General features: G+C 47.7%; 1 protein-coding gene across 10 annotated transcripts in view; it reads left to right on the forward strand.

Annotated features, from left to right (window-relative positions):
• Positions 1-8,411: 8,411 nt before the first annotated feature.
• LCP2 (lymphocyte cytosolic protein 2) overlaps positions 8,412-21,889 on the forward strand; it is a 47,453-nt gene continuing 33,975 nt past the window's right edge. For 8 of the 10 annotated variants that reach the window (XM_086361143.1, XM_086361142.1, XM_086361135.1 and 5 more), the window contains exons 1-3: positions 8,412-8,675; positions 13,467-13,529; positions 18,527-18,573. In XM_086361143.1, coding sequence (XP_086217269.1) covers positions 8,598-8,675; positions 13,467-13,529; positions 18,527-18,573 — 188 coding nt within the window. In that variant the 5' untranslated portion in view covers positions 8,412-8,597. Of the gene's footprint in view, positions 8,676-13,466; positions 13,530-18,526; positions 18,574-19,125; positions 19,437-21,889 lie in introns of all 10 variants that reach the window. The other 2 variants (XM_086361138.1, XM_086361139.1) reach the window with 1 other exon arrangement.

Here is a 21,889-nt window from a genome sequence, read left to right on the forward strand (position 1 = left end):
CCTAAATCAAATCCCTTATGACTATACAGTGGAAGTGAGAAATAGATTTAAGGGCCTAGATCTAATAGATAGAGTGCCTGATGAACTATGGAATGAGGTTCGTGACATTGTACAGGAGACAGGGATCAAGACCATCCCCATGGAAAAGAAATGCAAAAAAGCAAAATGGCTGTCTGGGGAGGCCTTACAAATAGCTGTGAAAAGAAGAGAAGTGAAAAGCAAAGGAGAAAAGGAAAGATATGCCCATTTGAATGCAGAGTTCCAAAGAATAGCAAGGGGAGATAAGAAAGCCTTCCTCAGCAATAAGTGCAAAGAAATAGAGGAAAACAATAGCATGGGAAAGACTAGCGATCTCTTCAAGAAAATTAGAGATACCAAGGGAACATTTCATGCAAAGATGGGCTCAATAAAGGACAGAAATGGTATGGACCTAACAGAAGCAGAAGAGATTAATAAGAGGTGGCAAGAATACACAGAACTGTACAAAAAAGATCTTCACGACCCTGATAATCATGATGGTGTGATCACTCACCTAGAGCCAGACACCTTGGAATGTGAAGTCAAGTGGGCCTTAGGAAGCATCACTATGAACAAAGCTAGTGGAGGTGATAGAATTCCAGTTGAGCTATTTCAAATCCTGAAAAGTGATGCTGTGAAAGTGTTGTGCTCAATATGCCAGCAAATTTGGAAAACTCAGCGGTGGCCACAGGACTGGAAAAGGTCAGTTTTCATTCCAATCCCTAAGAAAGGCAATGCCAAAGAATGCTCAAACTACCTCACAATTGCACTCATCTCACACACTAGTAAAGTAATGCTCAAAATTCTCCAAGCCAGGCTTCAGCAATATGTGAACTGTGAACTTCCAGATGTTCAAGTTGGTTTTAGAAAAGGCAGAGGAACCAGAGACCAAATTGCCAACATCCGCTGGATCGTGGAAAAAGTGAGAGAGTTCCAGATAAATAAACATCTATTTCTACTTTATTGACTATGCCAAAGCCTTTGATTGTGTGGATCACAACAAACTGTGGAAAATTCTGAAAGCGATGGGAATACCAGACCACCTGACCTGCCTCTTGAGAAACCTGTATGCAGGTCAGGAAGCAACAGTTAGAACTGGACATGGAACAACAGTCTGGTTCCAAATAGGAAAGGGAGTATGTCAAGACTGTATATTGTCACCCTGCTTATTTAACTTCTATGCAGAGTACATTATGCGAAATGCTGGGTTGGACGAAGCACAAGCTGGAATCAAGATTGCCAGGAGAAATATCAGTAACCTCAGATATGCAGATGACACCATTCTTATGGAAGAAAGTGAAGAAGAACTCAAAAGCCTCTTGATGAAAGTGAAAGAGGAGAGTGAAAAACTTGGCTTAAAGCTCAACATTCAGAAAATGAAGATCATGGCATCTGGTCCCATCACTCCATGGGAAATAGACAGGGAAACAGTGGAAACAGTGGTTGACTTTATTTTTTTGGGCTCCAAAGTCACTGCGGATGGTGATTGCAGCCATGAAATTAAAAGACACTTACTCCTTGGAAGGAAAGTTATGACCAATCTAGATAGCATATTAAAAAGCAGAGCCATTACTTTGCTGACAAAGGTCCGTCTAGTCAAGGCTATGGTTTTTCCAGTGGTCATGTATGGATGTGAGAGTTGGACTATAAAGATAGCTGAGCACAGAAGAATTGATGCTTTTGAACTGTGGTGCTGGAGAAGACTCTTGAGAGTCCCTTGGACTGCAAGGAGTTCCAACCAGTCCATCCTAAAGGAGATCAGTCCTGGGTGTTCATTGGAAGGACTGATGTTGAAGCTGAAACTCCAGTGCTTTGGCCACCTGATGCGAAGAGCTGACTCATTTGAAAAGACCCTAATGCTGGGAAAGATTGAGTGTAGGAGGAGAAGGGGACGACAGAGGATGAGATGGTTGGACAGCATCACCAACTCAGTGCACGTGGGTTTGGGTGGACTCCGGGAGTTGGTGATGGACAGGGAGGCCTGGCGTGCTGTGGTTCATGGGGTCGCAAAGAGTTGGACACAACTGAGCGACTGAACTGAACAATGTTTCTCATGCAATTCAACATTAAATAATTTTTGATTCAACCCTAATAAATTTTGGCATCTCTCTCTTTATAATAGCAAAGAACAAATCCTTTGAGATTTTCAAGTTAATTTGAGATCAAAATTATATTTTGTATAGGGTTTGTATTGGATAAGGCAAAACACCAAAAACTGTCAAAATGACAAAATATTTGAGAACTCAAAGACAAAAATTCCTTTCTTTCATAGCCTAAAGAATATGGTTGGTACACATTGTTCTAGGGCTTCCCAGGTGGCTCAGGGGTTAAGAATCCTCCTACCAATGAAGAAAATGCAGAAGACGCAGGTTCCAACCCTGGGTTGAGAAGATCCCCTGGAGTAGGAAATGGCAACCCACTCCAGTATTCTTGCCTGGGAAATCTCATGGACAGAGAAGCCTGGTGGGCTACAGTTCATAGGGTCGCAAAGAGTCAGACACAACTGAGTGACTGAACACACATGCACACACAAACTCTTCTAGATAAATACTGGTTATTCACCAAGTAAAATTTCCATGTTTGGAAACAACATCTCTCAGTGGAAAGAGTCGTAGCATCAGACAGGTTTGGTTTCAAATCCTTCTAGTTATCTGTGAGGCCTTGGACAAGCATTCTGCTCTTTCTTACAATCTGTAAAGTGGGCATATATGCCCCTATCTTCCTTTTACAAAGAGCAGTCAAATAGATCACATAGTATTATAGAAGAAGATTCTAGAATTTCTTTTCTCCAAACCCTTGAGGTTTCACAGAAGGGTTGGATAGACAAATTATCTGTTTTCTAGGTGCATCCTCTTTGCTCCAAAACCCGAATCCACTCCTTCTAAGGGATCCGTTGTCTCTAGGAACACAGTCATGGGAAACTCTGACATTCACCCATAGGAAGGTGTAAAGGACTGAAGAGACCAAACACGGTGTCTCTCCTATTTGGAAGATGCACTCTGTCTGGGTCAAAAATCTGGAAGGTCAGATATAAACTGGTGGTCAGGGCACTGATATGGTCAAGGAAGCTAACACCAGAGGCTCCAGAAGTAGCGTGGTGGCCGCAAGCACCAGGGCTACAATGAGACAGGAGCATTCAGAGTGAAAACCAACAGCTAAGTGGCTTGTCAAGACTGGAGAGCTAAGTTGTGAGAGAAGAACAGACGGAAATCTGCCTGGCCCTGAGTTGCAACTCGCCCTCCATACTGACTCGCCATGGAAACTTGGGCATGCGAATTCTGGTCTCTCAGGGTCTATAAAATTGCTCATCTACTTACACACAGGTCTTTCATGAGGATGAAATGTGCTGAGAGCTATAACAGATTTGATCCATGCTGGGCTGCTGGGCTTCTCTTCATCTTAGGGGCAGGTAGAGCTTCCCAGGTAGCACTAGTGGTCAAGAACTCACCTGCCAATGCAAGAGACGGAAGAGTAGGTTCGATTTCTGGGTTGGGAAGATCCCTTGGAGGAGGACATGGCAACCCACTCCAGTATTTTTGCCTGGAGAATCGCCATGGAGGGAGGAGCCTGGCGGGCTACAGTGCATCGGGTCATAAAGGGTTGAACACGGCTGAAGCGACTGAGCACGTAGGGATGGGTATGCTCTTCCAGGGCCCACAGCTCTCCCTGGGAGGGTGGGCTAGAGTAGGCCACAGTCATGTTTGCGGGGCTTCGGGGAACATTGCTTTTGCTTTTCTTGCACACACTCTACCCCTCCTCCATTGCCTTTCTCCAGCTTGCCTGGGGAGGGGGAGGAGGAGGGGGGCAAGGTTTTTTTCTCCTTTATCAAGCTGAGACACCTGCCTTCCTCTCTCTGGCTGTCTGCCCACAGCCCACCCACCCTTGAGGGCACTTGGGGAGTTTCCCTTTGCGGCAGAGCTATCTGGGGATAGGCTGCCCAAAGCGAAATATAGGGCAAATGAGGAAGACCGGCTTGACAGGAAGTCCAAATAAGCACTTCCTCCCACCCACCTTCCACATTCTGACGCACCTCAGCCAAAACAACCGAGAAAGAGAGACACAGAGAGAGGATGAAAAATACACATTTTTTGAAAAGAATGAAATTGTCAGCTCTGAGGAAGTGGAAACTATTGCTGCTCATTACCTCACAAGCAGCAACTGGTTCATGCTTTCCTGCTGCCTATCCCGGGATGGATGGGGGTGGTGACTGTGTCCAGACGGGGGTGGTCGCCAGGACACAAAGCGCAGGGCGGCCTGGAGAAGCGCTGCCCTGGGGCTCGCCTGAGCTGCTCCCCGCACTCCCGCTCCAGCCTCCGGGAACGTGGGGAGGAGCATCGCTATACATGGGGCAGCCACTGCAGGCCTGCCCCTCCCGGCACACACGCCCCAGGCAGGGCCCGCTCTGTCTAGTGTACGGCTGCATGGTGCAGGGGGCGGCCAGCCCACCGAATGGCCAGGACTCCGTCCTGTGCCCCCGGTTGGAACCTCCTGGGTGGGTGGAGCCCTCAGTATCCAGAGGGAGTGCACACAGAGGGTGCTTCCAGTGTGGCCTGGGAGAGCAGAGCGGAGAATGGGCTCCTCCCTGGGAGCTTACGGCTTCAGCTCTTCTTCCCACTGTAGACAAACATGGACAGGCCCCAAGGAAAACTTCCAGGAGAGATTCACCTTGGCCTCAGGGGATGCATGGGGCCGTAACAGGTTAGTGGAGGTGAAACTGGAGTGAACCCCTGTGAGGGCGGTCTCTCCATGGCCCGCAGTGCCCCGAGGTGCCACTGTCTCTGGGCCACAGGCCACCACTTGGTCTCTTTTCCCCAGCCAATGCCCTCTGTCCAAATCACATCTGAATAAGCATGTCCTCCCTTCCACTTTCCAGCTCCGTGGGTCCCTCTCCTAAATACGTCAACGGGCTCCTAAACACAGGCTCTCCTTCATGGTCTCTATGTTTCCATTCCTCCCTGGTCCCCAAGCGACAGCTCCTATCCCTGCCCATCCCCACCCCCACCCCCAGGCTGCAACCCACAAGCCTCTTCTAGCAAATTGCGTTTTTCTCACTTCTAAAATTAGCTGTGAAGAAAGGCACTTATCTCCTCATCTCATTCTTCTGTGGGTTAGTAGGAAAAAGAGCTTCAAGTCTGGACTGGGCAGGGTGGGGTAGGGGGCACATTAGGAGATCCTCCCCCCACTCTGGGTTGCAGTGTGCGCTGCTCCCATAGCCACTTTATGTCTCTAAGACCTAATAATCTGACATGTTGCTCCCTGCAAGATTTGCTTTCTTGTCCACAGGCTCTGTTGGATGTATATTTAAAATCCGTACCCCAAGAGCCCCCATCCCCATGTACTGATATGACCTGCTGTTATTGTGCACAGACCATTCACGATCGCCCTAACCTGGAGAAAGATATTACAAGGCCTTAGAAGACCTCCATAACCTTTCAGTTTGAGCAAAACCCCCTCATGAGTTCTGCTTTTCCCTCTGGCTGGAGGAGAGAGAGATGGGAGAGGGTGTTCACCCCTCAAGCCACGGCTCTACATCACCTAGCCTTACCTGCTCCCTGTTCTCTGCTCTGCTTTGTGCTTGAAGTCAAGCCCGCTGTGAGCTGGCCCCAGCTTTCCTCGCCCCAGCATCTCCTCTGCTCTCATGACTGCCCATTTTATAGGTGTGGAACTTGAGGCCAGGCCAAGTGAGCTGAGCTGCCCCAGGTTACTCTGGTCTTTCTGGTATCCTGAGCCTCTCTTGGGGGCCAACTAGCCCCGCCCCTGGAACTTCTGGAATTCTCCAGCCAGGGACAGGAGCTGTGAAACTCATGAGTGTTGGGAAATCACCGAGGACTGGGGAAGTGGGAGGCTCCAGCCTGAAGCAGCCCACTTCCCCTTGCGTCACCTGTGCTGCTGGCCCAGCTGCCCTTTCTGAGGAATGGGTCTATGACCCTGTGGGGAAGGGGGCACCGAAGACCTGCCTCAGAGAAAGTGCTGTGTCCTCTTCTTAACCAGCCCTGGTCGCCAGCCTCACCTGCTTTTCGTGGAAGGCAGACTGATAGAGAGGACGCTGCATAGGCTCTGGAGACCCAGCCAGGTTTGAACCTCCGCTCCACCCTGTGCAATTTATGGAACATCTGAGAGTCCGAGGTGGTACAGAGGTCAAGATCAGGGGCTCTGGACTCAGAGACAGTTCCAGACAAGACCTGCTGCACCACCTACCTGCTGGGTGCAAGGGTGGCAAGAAGTTTTACCTCCCTGAGCCTGAGTTTTCCCTTCTGTGAGCAGGAGTGATAACAGTGCCCACAATTGGTGCAGAGTCCTCAGGCTACTCCTTGGCACAGGGATTCTTGGTGATTCCCATTGTCATCACTGTCATCCAGGTTTCTTAACTGCTATGTCTCTCTTTTACATGGGTCTAGAGATCGTCCATCTTGGCCACATTCATTGGATAATTCTTCCAAAAGAACCTCATGTTTAGCTGTAAGTTAATTCCAACTTCTGCTTTTCTGTAGATTTGGATTCTTGTGAGTATGGGTAAATGTCATTTTAAAAATTGCTTCTCTTTCTGAGGATGATCTTGAATGTTCCTTTCCACAGAGGTGCACAGGTATGGAATGTTTTGTTTGCTCATGAACCATACCCCAAGACACACACACTCCATACTATGCCACATCACATATCACACACAGGTTCAGAATGCCTTCCCTCAGCTGCCTCTTCCAAGGCCCTGCTTCCATCCCAGCTAATTCTATGATATCTTCTTTGACTTCTTTATGTGGAAGCCACTTATCTATCTTCCTCTCTTTTCAAATGGGCTTTTTATCATTTGCTGCTCTTCTGGGGATTTAAAAAGTAAGGGGACCTCTCCCATCCGTGGTAGAACTTTTGAGCAGCAGGCCATGCTTTCTAGGGCACGGTCAGTTGCAGAGAGCACTGAGGTTCCAGGCCTGTGAGAAGTGCTCGGCCTGGGCTGCCTCAGCTGATGCCTCTGGCGCCCTTGGAGGTGAGGATGACATTAGCTCAGGTTCATGGACACCTCCATAAAGGTGCTTAGTCCGGGGTAAAGGGCAGATCCCATTTACACGAAGACCTGGAGAGGTTGGTGTGTAACAGTGAGGGTGGGGCTCCTGAGGTTGTGTATAAGGTGGAAACTGCGTGGCCAAAGCGATCTTTGAAAAAGCTTCAGGAAGGCATCACTTCAGGGGCCAACTCAGTAAATGCAACAGACTCAAACATCAGGACAGTTGTTTGTGGGTGCCTATGGAGCTCTAGAGGGGTGAACTTGGAGCCTGTGATGTTACACGGATAGGTTTGCTTTTGACACTGGGTTCACCCTCAGTCAAGGAGATGCTCAGGGTCTGAGAAACCAACAGAGAGAACCCAGACTCCCATCTGCTATCTCCAGGGATGTGCTCTTTAGATAGAAATGTGGACGAATAAATAGTAGATAGAATGTCTAGGGGGAACAACAGTGACTAGACTACATGGCAACATCAGTAGCAATTGTTATTTTTTATTTTTTTCCTTCCTTAAGTTGTCTAGTTAAGCGCATCTAAAGTTTTATGTGCATATGAAGCAATTTTTCTATTCCTGTTTTACACATATGGAAACTGAGCTTCCTAGAGTTTAAGTCTTTGCCTGAGGTTGCCCAGCATGGAAACTGATCTTCCTAGAGTTTAAGTCTTTGTCTGAGGTTGCCCAGCATGGAAACAGGTATATCTGAAATGAAGCCAGGGGATTGTCCTGCTGGTCCAGTGGTTAAGACTTCACGCTCGCACAGCAGGGGCCCGGCTTCAGTCCCTGGTCAGGGAACTAGCGCCCACGTGCCGCACCTAAAGATCCTGTGTGTTGCAGCCAAGGCCTGCTGCCGCCAAATAAACAGATGAAGAAGAAGATGAAAGAAAGAAAGAAACGAAGCCCAGGTCTTCCCAGTGGTACTCCTTTCTCAGTTCTGGATCCCAACTCACTGACTCAGAGGATCCACTTGTAATAACTATAAGGGGCAGCTAAAGAAGCTCAACTTTACGCTCTTGAGAGAAACTGAGCCGTGGTTGGAAAGCGTTGAAAGGTCATGTTCCTTCCCCTTCACTGATGTGGGAGATTGTCTATATTTTAGGTGAACCGTCAAATTCGATTTTTCATCTGCAAAGACCCACCCAAGCAGGAATGTGGTTTAAATATATGGATGCCAGGGATTTCAATGGAAACATACTTGGGTGTCTAAGTTCCCTTCATCGCTCCTCCTACTGGGCTGGGGTAGATGGGGCCCAGTGGGGAATTACCAGCCTGTAGCTCTTTCTGCCTCTTTAGTCCCCAGAGCTGGGCTTCCTTGTTTACTTATTTAGAGCCCAGCAGAGGAAGTGGTAAAGGAAACTTGCTGAGTCGTTTTCTGAGAAGAGACCATATTTGTTCGCAGAGGAAGCTGTTGCTTTCTGGGATCTGGCTACAACAGAAAGGACAGCGGCTCCAACAAGACTTTTCCAGAGGGTACCCGGGAGTTGGAAGAGCTGAAGACACCTCCAGACTCTGGATTTGGGGTTCTCTGTCCATGGGTGCAGCGCCTGTGCTCAGCTGGTGAGCTTCATCCTGAGCGAGCAGCCATGGCATTCAAGAACGTGCCCTTTCGCTCTGAGGTCCTGAGTTGGGACCCTAACACCCTTGCAGACTATTTCAAAAAGGTGAGCCTCGCTCTTTAGTGGCTGGGGGGCTGGGCAGAGTCTTGAAGAGGGAGTGCAGGCAGAATTCGAGAGGCGTGAAAGACAGCAGTGGAGCTTCCAGCCTTGTGCAGTCTCTCTGGTTGATGGAGCAACACTGAGCTCTCTGGCAATACATTCTGGGGAGAAGGGAAGCCCTCAAAGGGCAAGTACCTACTACATGCTAGGATTTGAGTTTGTCCTCTTCAGGCACGGTCGCATCTAACTCACTCCAGGTTCGCTGTCCTGCTGGTTCAGCTGCAAAATAAGCTCGAGGAAGCTAACTGGACCCAAACCCCAGGGACTGCATATGATGGAGGCAAGATTCCGGTCACACCTGTCCAGTTTCAGAGTCCATGCCCTGAGACTCAGAACTGCTATAACTGCTAGTGAGATCAAGGCTTCTTGCTCGAAAGGGAAACATGGAGTCTCGCGGGGTAGGAGAGAGGAAAGGAAGGGTGGAAGACTGTGATGAACGATGCTGGAGATGGTGTCTGAGCAAGTCACTGCTTGTGACTTTGAAAGAGAGCTGTTCAACCACTTACCTAGAACAGAGTCTCATGGGAACTTCACGAGGGTCTTATGATGCAGGCTGGGAAATGACATGAGCCTCAGGCCTTCAGACACCGAGGCCCCTGAAAACGAAAAGATTTGCCGGGAAGGGTCAGGGGCCAAGCTTGTGGCAGAGCTGAGACCAGAGTGTTGCTGTCCTGCCTTCTAGTCTTGAAGGAGCTCAAGGATCCTTGTGTTTGGTCATCTGCCGGTGGGGCCATGGCTCACAGGCTTGCTCGGGCAGATCCCAAGTCATGTGACCCTCTATGACTGTCCAAGGGATATGATGTCTCGTGAGGGACCACTGAGCTCTTAACATTCCCATTTCTGGAGGCTGGCATCCAATTCAGTGGATACTCCAGATTATCATGAAGATATGGTTCTAAGTCATGAGCTTAGAGGTTTTCTAAGTCAACTTACTATTTTTCCTGGTATGGGGTAGACTCCCTGTAACACATACCCAAACCTGGGGTCTACATGGTACCAAAGTATTTAGTGTCATAACTATTCTCCTCTAAGAAAAATGTGAAAATGTTGAATTGGGTGTGGCATGATAGAGGCACAACCCACAGATCCTGTTATTTGCTGCTTGTTGGGCATCTCGTTTCTGTTATTTTTCCCTCACTGGAAGTCATAATACACTTAGGTTTCAGCACAGTGGGTGCAAAGATTGTTGAGATAGCTGACTTTTGAAAGAGTCAAAAGTATTTATTCTAAATACTTTTCTTAAATGTAGACCAAATAACTGAGGGCCACAGTGAGATTTACTAAGATGCTATGAAGTGGCATATTAGATCAATAAAGAAAAGAGGAAAGAATTGAGAATTAGCAAGGGCACTCCTGGGGACAGGCTGATGGGCCAGAGGCCTAGTCTCCAATCTGGGAAAGAGAATTGCACAACCCAGGTCAGCAACTGAAGAATCCAAGGGTAAAATTCCGTTCAGGACAGGGAGATGGCCTACAGGTCAGGATGATTCACATAGATGCTCTCTGCCTCAGTTGGGGGAAGAGAGAATTTTCTTACAGACCTTAGACTCCAGATCATGTCCACAGAAACTGAGCAGGTTCCCTTCCCAGCATGAAGGCAGGAACGAGGAGACTGAAGGGTGTTTGTGATCTAGGAAGTTCTAGCCCTTCTACAGACCCAGAGAGACACCCTTCAAATACTGAGCGTCTCACTTCCCCCAGAGAGAAAACGCTAGGTGAACTGACCATGGAGTCATCTGGGGTTGGATCTTGGTTACCAAAGTCCTACTGGCAGATGCAATTTCTCTTTCTTTTTTTTAAATCAAGGAGTGTGTCACGTTTCTGATTTAGGCATGCCGTTTTCTTTTTCTTCCTTTTAACTTGTTTTTGTCTCTTTATTTGACTGTGCTGGGTTTTAGTCGTGGCGTGCAGCATCTGCGCTGTGACATGCTGGATCTCTCAGTTGTGGCGTGAACCCCAGCCCCCTATATGTGGAGTCAGCCACTGGACCCCCAGGGAAATCCCAGCAGGTTTACTTTCTAACGAAGTGCTGGGGCCAGGTCCCCCTTGGAGGCACCTCTCCAACCAGCTCTGGAGTCAGCCACACCTTGGCTTGAATCCTGACTCTGCCACCCGCTAGCTGGCTGACCCTCCCTTAGTTACTATACCTCTCTGTGCCTCGGCTTCCTCGTGGGTAAAACAGAGATACTAATAGTGACTAGGTCATGGGATTATCGGGATAAATAGAGGAGATATATGTGTGAGGCCTCCAGCAGAGATGGGGGCCGAGTCATGTTCGAGCTTCCCTTTCTCCTACTCTATTCACTGGATGCAGCCTGGGGACTCCATGCAGACCAGCGGGCTTTTGTGTCTTACTATCTCACACACGTGCAGCTCATCCTCTGTCCAGAACTTAAGCCCTCGAGGATTGAGGTCATGTTTTCTATTTCTTTAAGTCCTCTAATTTCTTTTGACTTAACATAAAGGGATCCTTGGACCATGCAATGGAGAAGACTCTGGATCGGAGCCATGAGTTCTAATTGTAGCTGTGTCCCCAGTTCACTGTGTGACCTTCAGCCAGTCCCTTCCCCTCTCTGGGCCTTAGTTGTCCTGTCCTCAACACCAGGTACCTGCTCAGAGCAGTGCCAACCAGAGCTTGTCACTCATAAGAATTATCTGGGTATATGCTAAAATGGCACCCCACTCCAGTACTCTTGCTTGGAAAATCCCATGGACGGAGGAGCCTGGTAGGCTGCAGTCCATGGGGTCGCTAAGAGTGGGACACGACTGAGTGACTTCACTTTCACTTTTCACTTTCATGCATTGGAGGAGGAAATGGCAACCCACTCCAGTATTCTTTCCTGGAGAATCCCAGGGATGGGGGAGCCTGGTGGGCTGCCGTCTATGGGGTCGCACAGAGTTGGACACGACTGAAGTGACTTAGCAGCAGTAACAGTAGCATGCTAAAAAGACAGGTCTTCCCTGGGAGCTCAGTTGGTAAAGGATCTGCCTGCAATGAAGGAGACATGGGTTTGATCCCTGGGTCAGGAAGATTCCCTGGAGAAGGAAATCCCCTAGATTTTCCAGTATTCTTGCCTGGAAAATCCCATGGACAGAGGAGCCTGATGAGCTACAGTTCATAGAGTCACAAAGAGTAGGATACTACTGAAGCGACCGAGCACACATGCATGCTAAAAGGTCTTACTCCCAGGCCTAGATATCACTGACTCAGAATCAAACTTCCAGGCAGGCCCCAGTCTGCAGGACTGTCTGTCTATCTGGAGTCCAAGTCAGAACTCTGCAAAATCAGAGATTCAGCTGATAACGCTGATGGTGAAATTGATGAATTAAAGGCAGTTGAATATTCCAAGAACAATTTCACCCATTTGCAACATGGATAAAAGGGATGTTTGGGGCTGTGCAGAAGCTGGTTTCTTCCCAAGGACCACTAAATCATTTTTTCCGAGCTTTCTAATATTCACCCTACTCTGTCACACCATGAGGTTCACAACAATTGCACTCACTCTTTCAATTTCTTGGCCATAAGAAAAGGTTATAATTTTAAGTTTGCACCAAAAGAAGGCCTCCACAAACTGTGAAATCCATACTTGTGAGGAGAAGCTGAGATTCTCAAGGACAAACATTTTACCTTAAATTCTCTAGCTAGAAACCTCAAATTTAGAGATATTTCAAAGGTAAATGCTTACACTGTTGAGGACTAGGTCAAACAGACACCTGCTTCAACTGTCAGTTGATGTGACTCTAGGAAAGCAACAGGTTCTAAAAATGATCATTCCCGTTGAGGCTGTAAGTCTATTCTGAGACTCTAACTTCGACTATTTAAAATAGAAGAAAAAATTTTATGCAAAAGAGTATCTATGATGTTTTTCGATCTTGTAGGTTAAGCTGCACTTAGGTCTGTTGTCTGTTCACCTACCGTTTGTAAGTTTTACTGTTAGTAACTAAAAGGAGAACATTCCTGATAGAGATATTAAAGCCTTGCTCCGAAGCCCAGTTGCCACCTCTGTCACCTGCCTATCCATAGAACCTTATATAAGTTACTTGACTCTTTGTGCCTTTGACTCTCCATTTGAAAAATGTGAAGCTTAAATGATTAAAATTGGTTTAAACACTTAGAATGGTGCCTATCATATGGCAAGTATTCCGTAATTATTAGAAGTTTCAATTATCATTGTTACAGCAGTAGTTTGGGGGAAATAACTAAATGTTCAGCAATAGAGCAAATTAAAATAATGTCCAAAATCACTTTGTAATAAGATGAGTCAGTGCTTTTATTTTTCAAGAGAAAAAACAAGACAAGGAGATTGAATATGAATGATAACATTGATTATGTTTAGAAAGATGCTTTGGAAAAACCACTGAAGGAGACACATTGCCATGTTCACCAAGGTTGTCTTTGGGTGACCAGATGATGGCTACTATTTGTTTTCTTCTTTCGACTCTTTTCTGTTTGCTGGAGGAGTGTATGGCCAGCCTCCAGCCCTAGCAGCATTCTTTCTGTAGGGGTTGGCCTCAAAGCCTTCAACAGGCAATTTCTCCATTTTAAAAGTCCCAAGGGGTTAGTTAGTGAAAGCAGGGCTGATGTAAGGATAGGGCCCTCTGATAGACAGGGAGGGGAGCGGGGAGCCTGGCTAGCCACAAGTACCACAAATTGCTGAGCTCCTGGGGCAGGCAAGGAAGGGGAACCAATGGCATGAACCTGACTTCACTGACAACACCTCCTCTGCTCTTTTTCAGCTAAACTACAAGGACTGTGAAAAGGTTGTGAGGAAATATGACATCGATGGGCCACGGTTTCTGGTGAGTGCTGGCTGCTAGTTCAACACCTTATGACCAAAACTATTCTGTAACTTTAACCAATGGCTGCACAGCCAACTGGTCTACCCTGTCTCTGCGGCTGCTCAGGGGCAATGCCTGTCTTCAGGATCCCATACAACCCAAGGCCTTCTTCAGGGTTTTGTATGAGGACCTCTCCCATCACCTCTCAGGATCCTCCTATGTAGAATACCTCCCAGATCTTTCACTGACACTAAGGTACATTCTGAAGTCAAAGTGTAAGTAGGAATCAAATTACAGTTAACACACACACATACGCCTCTTGAAAATCTATTCAAATAGCACTCATACTCTGAGAAGTTCAAGGGGGAAAAGAGCCACATGGGAGAATGCAAGATTCTCTTTTCTTATTTGCCACTCTAGGGAACATACTCACTGACTAGAATAAAGGGTAGAATCACCCTCCTTATTTCAATTATGTCCCTCTTTCTCTTTACTAAATTCGCATCATTGGTTTTGTGGCAATTAACACCCATGTGCTATGACTTCCTCTACTCCTTTATATTGCAAAAAGTTTCCAGTGTAATGCTAAGATGCAGCTCTATATTAAGGACTAAGCCATTACAGAGAAGGGGCTGCTGCTCTAATTGGAGTTTGAGCCACTGGGCAGTGGCTGGGGAGGTGGTGTAAGCATTTCCCCTGGAGTGACACTTTTGCCAATGGGTAATGGAGACTCTGACTGCACCGATCCAGCCCTTTTGGTTGTGTTTCTTCATTGTTCAAAAATGAAGCAGGAACAAGCCTTCAAAGGTCTCACAGGGTCAATGTTCCCAATTTGGATTTGGACTCAGTGGATAAGTCAAACTGTTCCCTGGCAAGACCTGGTGAGCAGCCCTGAGGAACCTGGGCTATGAGGCTTCGGGGTGGAAGGGGCCATAGAGGGCACACGCTCTGGTTTTCCGCCCAGTACACCAATCCATTTCCTATATTGCATCTCTGCTACCAACAGCTTCTTGAATTCCTTCACTGATGGCGAGTTCACTACCATACACAGTCATCTATTCCTTTCCGGGCAGTACTTAAGTCTCACACTGAGATCAAACTTATGCTCCCTTTGCTCTCATGTGCCATATAAGACATCTTCGTTCACTGTTCCATGTAAATCATTCAGTCATTCACCCTGCCATTCACTTAACAAGGACTTTCCTGGGCTCCTTTTATATACCAGACCATGCCATGTGCTCGGAATGTAGAGATGATTAAGATGTGATTTCTGCCTCCCAGAAGCTTGTTTTATAGCAGAAAGTTATCTCCAGGAAGGCTCTAACTACACCTGAATTGCAATTAGAGAAACATGTACAGAAATGTGATGTGATTTATTCTGTCACACACCTAGTAACTGGACTAAAGCATACATTTAATTTAATTTAACACTGCTTGAGTTTTGAACAGTGCTTCTTCTTTGCACTGGGCTTTAAGCCAACAGACTTTGAGCATTTAATTGTTATTCTTCTTGCAACTTACCGCTAAATCTGAATATTTCATTCTTTTAGCTTTTAGCTAAAAGATGCTTTTAGAACTGAGAACTGAGACTTCTCGGGGCTGAATCAAAAGGGAGTAAGACCTCTTTCTTGAAGATGGTCCTGGTCATAGTCCTGGGTGACCTCTAGTAAGCACATGCCCTCTCTGAACTTCTCCTTGTTCCTTCCTCTGTAATGGACCACACTGGACTGAGTGATAGTGGGTGACAGTCCAGCCCAGCTCTGGGGGGGTGCCCCCATCCCCCTCTTGTGAGCTTCAGGCCTGTTGAGACAGGGTTGTTGCCTTGGTTGAGGAGCTTTGCCTTTTCTACCCCGATATCTGGGACATGCCAGGCCCTCAGAGAATGCTGCTCACTTTCACTACTGTGTGAACAGCAAGAAGTAGAAAAAGGGGCTCAAGGAGCCAGGGGAGTAGGAAGCAGAGCCCAGCCCTGCCCTGGCAGCTTCTGCTAAAACCGCCTTCCATGCCAGATGCTCTGGGTATGATCTGGGCTTTGATCTGAGCTCTGAGCTCTCAGCTATCACCCTTTCCAGCTTTATGATGTCCAGAGCCATTCTGCTTTAAGGGTGAGAATGGAAGGCCCCAGCTGTCCCTGCCCCTCCAGCCCTCCCTTTCTCTCCATCCTCTCCCTTCCTCCATCCTTTCCTCCATCCCTCCCTCCTTCCGTTTCCCTTTCTTCCGTGCAGGAGTGAGCAGCCCCCTGGAATCTGTGCTGCCAGCATTTTGTTTTCCACTGAGAAGTCTGGTGAGGGAACGGGGGTTCCATGCTCCCAAGAGGCTAAAGAAGAGGAGGCCATGTGCTTGGAAGCTGTGTCAGTTAGAACGGTGTGCGGCTGCATGAAAGAGAAACTGAACCACAGTGGCTTAACCAAAGAGGGGCTTATCTTTCTCAAGTGACAAGGAGTCTAGAAGTGGGCACTCAGGGCTGGAGGGACGCTAAAGGAAGTCATCAAGAACTCGGCCTCACCCAGCCAATGGAAGCTCTCTGTGGCTTCTGTCTTAATGGCGATAAGATGGCCACTGCATCTCCAGGCATTACATCTGCATTCCAAGCAGGAGGAAGAGGGGGAAGGCAAAGAGTGAAAAACTCAAAGTGCATGGGGATTGCATTCCCCTGTATTTTCAGGGGTACTTTCCCAAAAGCTTTATTCAGTTAGACTTCAGATTATATCTCACCGGCCACAATCAAGTCCTGTGACCTTGGTCACATTCAAGAGAATTCAGTGTGTTAAATATTTTGAAGTGGAAACATTTACTGCCTTGAACAAAATCCAGACCCCATCAGTAAGGGAGCAAGAGAGTGGATATTGGGTAGGCAAGCAACAGTGTCTGCTACAAACACCTCTCCAGGCCGGGTCCAGTTCTCAGCTTTTCTTGCTCTCTTGTCCCTCTTAAGAACGTGCTCAGAACATAATCATATTCCTGTAAAGCCACTAGTCTAACTCCAAGTCATTGCACAAGTAACTCAGAGTTTCCAGACATTGCTGAAGGTCTTTGAAGAAGGTAGAGGAGGGGGTTTTACACTGTTACATCACATAGAAAAACTCTCCAAACATCGTGTTTGTGCGTGCTCAGCTGCTCAGTCATGTCTGATTCTTTGTGACCCCATGGTCTGTAGCCTGCTGGGCTCCTCTGTCCGTGGGATTCTCCAGGTAAGAATACTGGAGTTGGTAGCCATTTCTTCCTACAGGGGATCTTCCCAACCCAGGGATGAAACCTGCATCTCCTGGATTGCAGGCAGATTCTCTGCAGCTTGAGCCATCGGGGAAGCCCAAACATGTTTACCATCTTCCATCTTTCCTCCCAATTCCTATCCCTGTTTCAAAGGCTTTCTCTGTGTTTCTGGCCACACTCACATGCTTACCTTTTCCTTCACCTGCTTTCTGAAATTCCCTCAGCTTATGTCTTTGACTCAGAAGAAGAGAAGGCAATGGCCCACCACCTAGTTCTCAGCGTGCATCCCTCTGGCCACTCCCAGCAAGCCCTCCAATCCTCATGCCACACTGCTAACATGAGTCTTTGTATCTTCCCTAAGAAGGGAGTGGTTCCAGGGAAATAGATGCCATGGCTCAGTGATGCTAAAAAAAAGAAGTTAAGAAGTTTGATGAAAGTCTTGATTGTCTCAGGACTCTTGCCAAAGCCTCCTTCCTAGCCCTGTCGCAAGATCTGATATGGGGGCTGGATCAGACTCTGTTCCTAAGAACTGAAGTGGATGAGGCCATAGCACATTTTAAGAGGCCCCAGCCCCAGTGCCAGCTGGGCTTAATGGGAAGTTTGCCCAGCTCATCTCAGAAGGCAGCCAAAATCCTGCCAGGCAGCTCCCAGCTCAGAGCGGAAGAAGCAAAGACACTAACTAACCTCCAACAGCCAGCCAGACCCCAGCTGCTCCGCCCCAGGACAGAAATTGCTCACCTAAACCCCATTCATCGCTCTCAAAAGGTCTGTCAAGCACTGGGCCAAGCACAGGACACACTTCATCTCATTCAGTCCTCACGGCCCCTGACACGGAGCTGTTCATATTATCAAGATTCCCATTATACAGAGAAGGAAACTGAGGCCTAGAGAGATTAAGTGTCTGTCCCAAGTCAGGGAACTGCTAAGTGAGGGAACCAAGATTCTACACCAGCCTGTCCGACTCCAGTGCTCCCACCCTGACTGCTGGGCCTCTGGCCTCAATTAGACGGTTAAAGAGGCCCTTCTTTGCCTCAGCTTTGTTCTATGGAGCATGTGCCCACCCTCTTTGCTTCCCTCTTCTCTCTCCCTCCCCTCCTCTCTTCCAACACAGGCCACTAGGGCTCCAAAGGGCTTAGACATGGTAGGAGGAAGCTCGCAGGAAGGAAATAGCCCACAAAAGCCAGAGAGCAGGGTCCTAGCCCCAGCTCCATCACCTACAAGCTGAAATCCCCTTACACCCCCAGGCCCCACTTTCTCACTAAAATGAGACAACGCTGACAGTTTCTACATCACAGGGCTGATGCGAGGATTAATCAAGGTGCTGTAAGGAGGCAGAGTCAGTTCTTTACAAACATGAGCCTCTTTCTCCTTTCCCCTCTCGGTTCTCTCAGGACAGCCTCTTTATTGCTTCCTCGCATCTAGAGAATCCTACCAACACCTCAGGTGAAGGAGGCAGCTGGGCTGTGATGAGGCCGCAGAGCACGGACCCCCTCTCCAGGCCGGCTGCTCACAGCCGTTTCACAGCAGCCGAGGGCCTGAGGTCTGGGGTGGGAGGCTAGGAAAGCTGTTACAGCTTGGCCAAGTCCACATAAAATCCGAGTTTCGGGCTCCCTGTGACCTGATGTGGCCGTCCCGGGCCCGTGGGCTCCAGTGCTCCGTCTAGAAGCTGCCTGCTCGGTCAGGTGGATGCGGCCTCCTTTTCCGCGGGCTGCAGTCCCGCTATCCCCTGTCATTTCACACCTGACTCTGCTCACCTGGCCTGGAGCCCCTCCTGCTGGTTGTAACTACCACTGTCTCCATTTCAGAACCTGGCAGAGAACGACATCCAGAAGTTCCCTAAGCTCCGCGTGCCGTGAGTACTGACCCGATGACTGGGGCGGGATGGGGAGTAGACCCGGGAAGCTGAGCTACTTTTCTGTCACTGTCAGCTTAAAATAGGAAAGCAATCAGGAAGAGAGAAGGCAAGAGCAGTGTTCGGGGAAGAGAAGTTACATAATGTGTTGAGAAAAAGAAGCAACAGTTCTAGTCGAGCTGGTATTTGGCTGCTCTTGCCAAAGATCAGCCTGATTCTGGACCATGTTCTCATTTCCTCTCTCCGCAGTGGGGTGGGTTGGCCTTTGAAAATAGCACCAGAATCAAGAGATCTGAGATGTCATCATGGTTTTCACCACCAACTCAGTAATTACTTCAGTTTTTTGGACCTCGGTAAAATGAGAGCATTGGACCAGATGAGTCTGGCAATGGACTCCATTTGGTCTGTCAATAATGACCATTTTGGGTGGCTGCCACGGGCATCGTGTTGAGAAGGATTCTGAGGAGAAGGAGGCCGTTTCTGAGGTCTGATGTGGGTGCTAACACGCGAAGTTGCAGTGTGCATATTGGGCCCTGCTTTCTGTCCTTCTAGGAGAAGGCGATGGCACCCCACTCCAGTACTCTCGCCTGGAAAATCCCATGGATGGAGGAGCCTGGTGGGCTACAGTCCATGGGGTCGCTAAGAGTCGGACACGACTGAGCGACTTCACTTTTCCTTTTCACTTCCATGCATTGGAGAAGGAAATGGCAACCCACTCCAGTATTCTTGCCTGGAGAATCCCAGGGATGGGGGAGCCTGGTGGGCTGCCATATGTGGGGTCGCACAGAATCGGACATGACTGAAGCAACTTAGCAGCAGCAGCAGCAGCAGAAGTCTCACACTCAGATGCTTGCAGGAGCCAGGTAGAAATGTGTGAAATGGGCCAGGCTGAAAAATACAAAGTCCAATCATTTATCAGCTTTGAATAAAGCTTGAACATGGAGAAATATTTTTCTTCTGTAAGAAAGACGATACGGTCTTAGTTGCAGCACTCGGGATCTTTCTTGCATCAGGTGGGATATTTCACTGTGGTGCGTGGATTCCCTAGATGTGGTGCATGGGCTCAGTTGTTGCAGTGTATGGACTTGGTTGCCCCGAGGCATTTGGGATCCCCGATCAGGGATCAAACTTGCCTCCCCTGCATTGCAAGACAGATTCTTAACCACTGTACCTCCAGGGAAGTCTCAATGCCCAATCTTTGAATTTTCAAGTAGCTAGAAATATAAGTTTTATGCAATGTATCTCAATTTTTAAATGTTGCTCAAATATTTTTTAATATTGTGAATGCCAAAGTTAGCACCCTTATGGGCTAGATTTAGTGTGGGGGCCCCTAGTCTGAGATCTCCACTCCAGACACCCTCTGGGGTCCTTTCTCTTGCTCTAAACGTCTTAGGGCTCACAACGATGAAAGGGAAGTAGGTCAATGAAATAGGAGGTGAAAAGTTTCGTGACTAGATAGAGCTGCCAGAGTAGCTCAAATAAGAAAAATATGACTCTCAGATTTCCCTCATCTGGAAGGGTGAAGAAAAAGAAGGGAATAAGGATTTGCCTTTGGTACTGCCTGTCTCCAGGGGCCACTATTGTTGAAGAATAATTGATCTTAAGAGTTTTTTTCCTAGTCCAAAATGGCTGTTTAAATCTAAGTTAAATTAAAAATTCAGGGACTTCCCTGGTGGTCCAGTGATCTAACACTCCATGCTCCCAATACAGAGGGCCTGGGTTCAATCCCTGGTCAGGGGACGAGATCCTGTATGCTACAACCAAGGGTTCCCATGCTGCATGTAAAAATCCTACCTGCCACACTAAAAGATCTCACATGCCAAAACTATGAACCAGTCCAGCCAAATAACTAAAAATAAAGATTCAAAAAATAATAAAACATTCAGCCCCTCAGAGGCACTAGCCACATTTCAAGGGCTCAATAGCTAGATACAGTGGTGACGATTATATTGGACATTATAGATGGGATGCCCTAGAAAAAGGCCGCAATTCTAGGTCAAGGAGAGAACTTAGCATATAGCAGTGAGAACTGGTGGCTGGTGGGCCAGAGTCAGCCTGTAGACACGTTAAGCTGGATCCACACAGTGTTTTAAAATCAAGAAGTGGCATCAGGAAAGACTTTGGGGAAGCAGGGAACCTAACTTGGATCTTGAAATATATTGAGAGTGGTCAGATGAAAAACGATTGAAAGACATTCTAGAAATGGGGACTATATTGGGAAGGCATGACACCAGTGTGTTTATTGGAACTGCAAGTAGGTCAGAGCAGTTGAGGCGTACGAGGGGGAGTGAGCAGTAAAAAGACCACAGCAACTGGTTACAATTGTGAAGGATGCTTTGAGCTGTTATGAGTCTGAGAGTGTTGGTGAAGTGAGTTCACCAGGGGGAACACTGAGGTAAAACCCTGCATGTTGATTCTCTCCAGGGTGTGTAAAAGATGATGGAGAGGAGGGCTCAGTTGGAGGCATGGAGCCTGGTTAGGAATGACAGCTATGGTCATTCCTATGAGACGGCAGCTTCTCCCAGGGCTGTGGCTAGGAAGATGCTGGGAGGAGGGGATTCAATCAGGGCAGTAGAAGGAGGGGGATGAGGAAGGCACTTTCAACTGGGTGGATCATTTTTTCAGTCTTAAGGCCAAGCTGAGCTGATGTCTGCAGTTCAACGTGAGGTGGAGGTGGGATATTTCTTCAGTTATTTAAAAACTAAAACAACAACTTGGCCTGCAGTAAGAATCCCCCTCCAGTGGCTTTTCCCCCCAAGGCAAGGCACGAGGGCTGTCCACGGAGCCTGAAAGGCAAACTGGTGGGGAAGGCATCCGGGGAAGCCTTGATCAGGTGATTCTGAGTGTGACCATTGGTATGAAAAGTACCAATTTTCAGTTATATCTCTGTGAGCTCTGTGCCTGGGATGAGTCCTAGAGTACTCTGAGTTTCTAAGTGTATAAAATGAAGGAATGGGTTACATGAACTCCATGAGCACATTCTTTTAAAAGATATTATTTCAGATCTGAACAGGCAAACAGGAGAGCTTAGGGAGTAAAATGCAAGCTCTGAGATCAGACTAGCTGAGACCCAATTCTCCCGTTCATTAGCTATGAGTCTGTGGACAAGTTATCAGAGTTCCCCGAGCCTCAGCTTCCTCATCTGTAAAATGGGGACAATAACAGACCCTGTCTCAAAGGACCAGTGAGAGAGAAGAAATAACGGAGATATAATAAAATGTACTGAAGAGGCATTAACTATTCCGGCCATTTTATGCAAAATCCCAATGAGCACCATTTCAGGTTTTTACTAATGATTTTATCCTACTAACTGGGG

The sequence above is a fragment of the Bos grunniens genome, chromosome 20 (genome assembly GCF_055505025.1).
Source record: "Bos grunniens cultivar Pamir isolate PY7600 chromosome 20, Bosgru_T2T1.0, whole genome shotgun sequence".
Classification (NCBI taxonomy): Eukaryota; Metazoa; Chordata; class Mammalia; order Artiodactyla; family Bovidae; genus Bos; species Bos grunniens.